The sequence below is a fragment of the Amphiprion ocellaris genome, chromosome 19 (assembly GCF_022539595.1).
Source record: "Amphiprion ocellaris isolate individual 3 ecotype Okinawa chromosome 19, ASM2253959v1, whole genome shotgun sequence".
NCBI classification, from domain to species: domain Eukaryota; kingdom Metazoa; phylum Chordata; class Actinopteri; family Pomacentridae; genus Amphiprion; species Amphiprion ocellaris.
In genome coordinates this window covers 10,399,553-10,407,409 of record NC_072784.1, presented here as the reverse complement: position 1 = coordinate 10,407,409, position 7,857 = coordinate 10,399,553, and the positions used below count along the sequence as shown (strand labels likewise).

The 7,857-nt window shown below is 39.2% G+C and overlaps 1 protein-coding gene across 1 annotated transcript in view; it reads right to left on the bottom strand.

The window, feature by feature from the left end:
* Window positions 1-7,857, bottom strand: part of rapgefl1 (Rap guanine nucleotide exchange factor (GEF)-like 1) — a 39,922-nt gene that overhangs the window by 13,118 nt on the left and 18,947 nt on the right. Inside the window, exons 3-8 of the mRNA XM_023286543.3 lie at window positions 6,354-6,432; window positions 4,182-4,392; window positions 2,360-2,457; window positions 2,034-2,146; window positions 215-382; window positions 29-126 (exon numbers count right to left, since the gene is read on the bottom strand). Of these exons, the coding sequence (XP_023142311.2) occupies window positions 29-126; window positions 215-382; window positions 2,034-2,146; window positions 2,360-2,457; window positions 4,182-4,392; window positions 6,354-6,432 (767 nt within the window). The remainder of the gene's footprint in view (window positions 1-28; window positions 127-214; window positions 383-2,033; window positions 2,147-2,359; window positions 2,458-4,181; window positions 4,393-6,353; window positions 6,433-7,857) is intronic.

Below are 7,857 nucleotides of genomic sequence, written 5' to 3'. Positions count from 1 at the left end.
AAAACCAGTCAGTGAGTCGGTTTTTCACCAGTGAGTCCAGTTCGGACGGTTCGCAGGCGAACAGGTGAGTGTTGACTCCCAGCGTGGTGAAAACAGCCTCATCGCTCGGACGAAACACCGCTTTCTCTAAAAACACAACAGATAAATAAATAGATTGACAGGTTTCTCAGTGACCCGACCAGAACCACAAACACCGGGTTCTCTGGGTTCTGACCTCCGGCTGACGTCACGGCCACCAGGATGAGGTTTCCGGGCAGAACCGGCTGGTCCTCGCTGTACTGCAGCTTCTCTCGGACCAGAGCCAGAATCTCTCCAACTCGGCAGGACAACCGGCTCCGGATAGTGACGTAGGAATGGTCCGGAGTGTAAACCCTGCAGAAGACTGGACACACAAGACACATGAAAAACATCAGAACCGTTAGAATAGCGATATTGCACCTTAAAGGAAGAACAAACATGCAAACATTTATTTTTAATGTTTGCTGATTTTATATATAAAGTGTCTGAGTATTTTGAAAAGCGCCATACAAATAAAATGTACTATTATTATTATTTATTATTATTAAAGTTTAGCATTTAGCCTGGAAGTAAAGTGAAACTGTTAGCTTATAGCTGACAGAAGCCACGTGTCAACGGCTACAAGCTAACCTAAGCTAATATTATTTAGCTTGAATCAGAAACATCTGCATCATCTGATTCAGAATCACTGAAAAATGTCAACAAAACAACATCAGCATCATTGACTGTTGAATCTAACATGAGATAACAGTTTGGCTCATTTAAGACTTCACTTTATTTACAAACCACGACAAAAATTTAGCAGCTAAAAAGAGTAGCATACCAAGCAAAAACACATAATTAATCGATCAACTTATTTAGTTTTCCATAGCTTAGAGTAAGCAACTATGTCCCCATAGCTTAGAGTTAGCTTCTATGTCCCCTTAGCTCAGTGTTAGCTTCTATATTCTTCTCTAAGTCACCTAACCATAAAATTAACTTCTTGTTCTGGTTAGATCAAAAAGCTGAGATTCCCCTGGTTACGTTCTTGGCCTTGTTAGCTGAATGTGAGACTCTTGGATCCCTTAGCTCACAGTTAGCATTTAGGTCACTTTTACATTAAATGCAATTTTTTGTTCTAGCTTAAAGATAACCTGTAGGTTAGAGTAAAATTAGCTTTTATTTCCTCATTATAATTATCAGCTAGGAGTTAGTGTTTTGGTCCTGTCAGCTTAAGAATAGTTTTTAGAACCCTAACCCTAGTTTTTGGGTTCCCTTAGGTTGCAGTTAGCATCTAGGTCACATTTGCATAAAATTAATCTCTTGGTTAGAGAAAAAAATTGCTTCTATTTCTCCCCAGCTAATACTTTGTGCCTAAGACTTAGCTTGCTTAAGATTATCTTCTAGATTCCCTGAGCATAAAGTTAGCTTCTTGGACCTGTTAGCTTAAAGGTAGTTTCTAGGTTCCCTTAAATGACAGCTAGCTACTAGGTCCCCTTAGCTTACAGTTAGCATCTATAACACCATAGTGTAAAATTCCCCAACTGTGAAACTAAAATTAGCTTCTAGGTCCCCCTAGTTTTTAAAATCTCTTAGCTTCTAGGTTTTAGCTGATAGTCAGAGTTCAGGTGTCAGATTATTGGTGTCCCTTGTTAAGCGTTAGCTTCTATTTCATTAGTTTAGAGTTAGCTTCTAGCTTTTAGCCATTAAGTCCCAGTTTGGCTAAACCCAGCTGAATACAGCAGACTGATGGAGCCTAGCATGTTAGCTAACAGGCTACGACATGCAGCTCAAACGGACTCTGAGTTGTTAGATGATGGAGTGTTTTTGTGCTAAGCTAGGCTAACTCCTCCTGCTGTCCTGCAGCTCTGGGAACATGAAAGCTCTGTGTGTGTTCTGGGTGTGTCGGTTTGTGATTTGTATATCCGACCGCAGGCTGCAGGTGTGTTTGCATTTCAGCTGAGTGTGTATTTACAGATCACACAGTGTAGTAGGGCTTGTGTGGGTGCACGTGTGCAGGTGTGTGTTTGTCGTACTCTCGTCGGAGCCCCTGAACGCCTCTCTAGGCTGCAAACAGGCATCGATGCGTCTGAAGTGTCTGAACAGAGGTCGGACCTGCTTCTTCCTGCTTTCCTTCTCCTCCTCAGAGCTGTGACCCACAAAAAACACACAAAACCCACAATTAAACATTATTCAAATTATGTCTGTGCATAAAATATGCCAGAAATATGATGATGAAGAGCTGAATTTGTGATTAATATAAACGATAAAGACAAATATACAGCATCCTGTGTAATGATCACACTGTGAGTCTGAACTGATGAACCAGTTGTGTGTTGTTGTGTGTTATTGTGTGTCATACGGGCAGTGTAAGATCTCGGTCCATCTCTGCAGTTTCAGGACGTCCTCGACCAGTTCAGGATACCGAGTTAGTTCCTGAACCGCACACAGGTACAGCTCCTACACAGACACACACAGTTTGACAAGGTGTACGTACACAGTAAATAATTATTGTGTTGTTGTGTATATTGTGTTACATCTGGTTGTGTATAGAGCAACATTTCATCTGCTGGGTATTTGGGGAGTTTTAAGTTGTGTAGGTGTTTTGTATTCGTTAAACAGTGTGTGTTGTGTTATATTGTGCGGCAGTGTTGTGTGTTGTTTTATATAGTGTTATATTATGATGTATTATTGTGAACATTATGTAGTATTGTGTATATTGTGTTGTAATATTGTGCTGTACTATTGTGTAGTGTTATTGTGTATATCGTGTTGTGTTGTGTAATATTATTGTGTAAAATTATTATGTAATATGATGTAGTATTGTTGTGTATATTGTGTAGTATTATTGTGTATATTCTGTAGTACTGTTGTGTATATTGTGTTGTATTATTGTGTAGTACATATTGTGTAGTACGGCTGTATATATTGTGTAGCACATATTGTGTAGTATTGTTGTGTATATTGTGTAGTGCTGTTGTGTTGTATCATTGTGTAGTACATATTGTGTAGTACTGTTGTGTATATTGTGTAGTGCTGTTGTGTAGTATCATTGTGTAGTACATATTGTGGAGTACTGTTGTGTAGTACATGTTGTGTAGTATTGTTGTGTATATTGTGTAGTACTGTTGTGTATATTGTGTAGTACTGTTGTGTTGTATCATTGTGTAGTACATATTGTGTAGTACTGTTGTGTATATTGTGTAGTACTGTTGTGTAGTATCATTGTGTGGTACATATTGTGTAGTACTGTTGTGTAGTATCATTGTGTAGTACATATTGTGTAGTACTGTTGTGTATATTGTGTAGTACTGTTGTGTATATTGTGTAGTACTGTTGTGTTGTATCATTGTGTAGTACATATTGTGTAGTACTGTTGTGTATATTGTGTAGTACTGTTGTGTAGTATCATTGTGTGGTACATATTGTGTAGTACTGTTGTGTAGTATCATTGTGTGGTACATATTTTGTAGTACTGTTGTGTAGTATCATTGTGTGGTACATATTGTGTAGTACTGTTGTGTAGTATCATTGTGTAGTACATATTGTGTAGTACTGTTGTGTATATTGTGTAGTACTGTTGTGTAGTATCATTGTGTGGTACATATTGTGTAGTACTATTGTGTATATTGTGTAGTACTGTTGTGTAGTACTGTTGTGTAGTATCATTGTGTGGTACATATTGTGTAGTCCTGTTGTGTAGTATCATTGTGTGGTACATATTGTGTAGTACTGTTGTGTATATTGTGTAGTACTGTTGTGTAGTATCATTGTGTGGTACATATTGTGTAGTACTATTGTGTATATTGTGTAGTACTGTTGTGTAGTACTGTTGTGTAGTATCATTGTGTGGTACATATTGTGTAGTACTGTTGTGTAGTATCATTGTGTGGTACATATTGTGTAATACTGTTGTGTAGTATCATTGTGTGGTACATATTGTGTAGTACTGTTGTGTATATTGTGTAGTGCTGTTGTGTAGTATCATTGTGTAGTACATATTGTGTAGTACTGTTGTGTAGTACATGTTGTGTAGTATTGTGTATATTGTGTAGTACTGTTGTGTATATTGTGTAGTACTGTTGTGTAGTATCATTGTGTGGTACATATTGTGTAGTACTGTTGTGTAGTATCATTGTGAAGTACATATTGTGTAGTATCGTTGTGTAGTACATATTGTGTACCTTGGGGAAGCTGTTGCTGCGTTCTCCCTCCTCCTGCAGCAGCTCTCTGTAGGTATCCAGGTACCTGAACGCCACATTCAGCACTGCCTGCTTCCTCTCTGCTGCATCCATCATGGCCGCCTCTGCATCTTCATCACCTCCGCGTCCTCCTCCTCTCCCCTCCTCCCTCCTCTCCCCCTCCCTCCCCCCTCTGTCTCCCTCAAAACTGAATCTGGAAAAGTCGAGTTCAGGAAGAAACCAGGAGAAGAAGAAGACCACGTTTACACTCAACGCACACGATGTCGCCACCACAAACACACAGACAGACACACAGACATACAAACAGACACACAAACAGCAACGTACAGCTGCAATAAATCAGGAACAAATGTGACACAATAATCAGCAGTTTCAGCCTCAGAGAGCAGCAGCAGCTCAGAGACGCCATGATGACCCACATATCTCACACACACACACACACACACACACACACACACACACACACACACACACACACACACACACACACACACACACACACACACACACACACACACACACACACACACACACACACACACACACACACACACACCTGTACACACTGTTTTTCTGCCTCTGATTGGCTGATGAATTTCTTTTCATTGTCTCTTTGGGGATCTCACATTTAGAACTACAGTTCCCATGATGCTCTGGGAACACTGTTATATGATCATATATTATAAATATGAAGACTGAGGGCTCAGAATCAAAACTAAACGTACTGAAAATAAAATCTTTAAATGCAGCGTTCCACTTCTGGAGACCAAAACCTCCTGACAGGTTTCAAATACACGCTGGTTTTAAGAAATAAAGAATCACTCAATCTTAAACTTTCCAACAGTCCTTGAACTACTCATCTGTCAGCAAACCTGGGCTCAAGATCCTGATGTTTCATTAACATCATGTCATATTTAATAATTTGCCAAAAATTAACAGTTTGCATTAAACAGATTCTGTAAAAAATAAAAAAAAAATCAGTTTCTCGCTGCAGTGGTGAAGTCATGACTGACTCAGCTGTGACCGACAGTCTGGTGAAGAAAATTCAGAGTTTTCAGGTGAACTGCAGGCAGTGTTTCCACAGAGCAGAGGAGATGAAGATAGAAACATGTAAATAGTAAAATATCTAAAATATGTTGAGCCAACATTAGCTCCGGTGTTTTAACATCTGTGGAAACATGATGATTTTTACATTTTTTTAAATTAACTAATCAAAGAAATCCTCTTTTTCTCCAATTTTAGGATTTATGTTCTAATTGTGTCACAATTGAAAAATGCACCTTAAATCAATACTTTGCTCTGAACAGATTCTGTAAAATGAAATAAAAACATCTGAGCTCCTCTGCAGAGGAAGCTGACCGACAGTCACGGTAGAAAAATTCTGATTATTGAACCACAGTGAGTTAAAATGAGACAAACTGCTCAGAACTACTTCACTGAAACTCCGAAATCTGTTGACTTTCCCTCTGAAGCAGCTGATTGGCTGGTTTAATGGGAGGAGCCGAGATACTGCTTCCTGATTGGACGAGGTGAAAAGAAAACATGGAGCTGCTCAGCCACACAACAGAGACACAAACCTGCACACAACACGACACACAACAGCACTGTGTTTAAGACAACCACCACTGATCACAGACACACACCTGTGCACATCTGGACACCTGGTACACACAATACAACACAATACAATACAACACAACACAACACAATACAACACAACACAACACAACAAAACATACTACACAACCCACCAGCACAACCTGTCCTCTGGGTGCTGTTCTGTGTTTTGTTTTGTAGTATATTGTGCACTACGTCGTGTACTACGTTGTGTAGTTTATTGTGTAGTATAATGTGTGCTACATTGTGTAGTTTATTGTGTAGTATAATGTGTGCTACATTGTGTACTATGTTGTCTAGTATATTGTGTGCTACGTTGTGTAGTATATTGTGTACAACATTGTGTATTATATTGTGTGCTACATTGTGCACTACATTGTGTAGTATATTGTGTGCTACGTTGTGTACTACGTTGTGTAGTATATTGTGTACTACATTGTGTACTAGGTTGTGTAGAGGAGGATACTGCTGCAGCAGGACTTGTTGTGTAGTATATTGTGTACTACATTGTGTACTAGGTTGTGTAGAGGAGGATACTGCTGCAGCAGGACTTGCTGGAGCCTGTCGGCCGTCAGGAAGATGGGATGTGTCAACATGAAGTCATCCAGCAGCGTTTCTGCACAGACACACAAACACACACAGATTAGTACACACTGTACCTGAACACACCTCCATGCAGGTAGATTCCTGAGTAGAACCTGAAGACTGCAGGCAGCTCAGTCTGAGCAGAGAACCAACTCAGATCTCAGGAGTTTTTATTAACTTTTAGCTGAGAGCTGATTTGTTGAAATAAATCTGAACAAAGTGGAAAACTGACGCTTTAAAAATTAAAAACAGCCTCAATATTGATCAGATTTTATCTAACTAATCTAATGCACCTCAATCTGTGCAATATCAACAGTAATCATGCTTAGTTTTTTCATTATTTTATTTATTTTTTTACTCAGTTTGTGAACTCTCCTCTTCGTTGTAACACTGTAAATGTCTCTGCTGTGGCATTAATAAAGGATCAGCTTAACTTTGAAGTGCTAAACAGAAGGGTAAAAACTAATTTGCAGATTAAAGCAAAAAACAACCAAACTGACTGAGACAAAATGGCAGTTAAGGAGTAAAAACAAACCATGTTGAGTGTTTTAAAAGCATTTACAGTTTACCCCAGATGTCAATACATCCCTGCTCAGTGTCACTTTAGTGTCAGATGATTCTAAACGGAATCACTTCACTTAGAAAGCAAATCAACGGCCACAAACACTTCATAAAGACAAAATTTAAAATATAGGGCAGAAACTGAACAAAACTGAGTCCTGATGTGATTTCCAATCAGTCTAACTACAAGAACATGGTTCTAAAATGAGCTGTGAACAGCAGAACCTTCTCAGTTCTGGACCTATGGACTGTGTCTATCTATGTCTGCATCATGGCTCCACATGGACAAGAACCGAACAGAGGAAGTGAAACGTCTGACTGTTAGACTTGACAAAGATGGAAAAGGATCCAGGAAGATCAGTGAGAAACTAAAAACCAGTGAACTACAGTGTCAGCAGTAATCAGGAGGTATAGAAGGAGCCGTAGTACCACTAATCAGAGCTCTGTGGACAGTGAACTACTTTCACAACATGAAAAGAAGCCTGATGAATGTTGGAGAACATTCTTTGGTCAGATGAAGATCATTTTTTGGGGTTCAGATGGAGTCCAGGATGTTTGGTGTGAGTCTGCCCAAGATTACCACAGAGAATGCATCGTCCTGAGGTGGGAGTGTGATGATATGAGGCTGCCTGAGTGTAAAAGGTGTTGATCATTTCTAGATGCAGCATAAACCAAAATACAAAACAATCCAAGACACAGAAACTACCATAAAAAAGATTTAAAACAGCTACAAAAGACACAAACTGAGAATAAAAAGACGAATAACGACCACGAAGACGCACAACGCAACAAGAAGAGCCACAAAAGACCATAAAGTTAAACACCATAGTATCAGAGTAAATACTCTACTGCAGGAGTAATCTGATTACTGTGAGGTGACATTTAAGGATCAGAC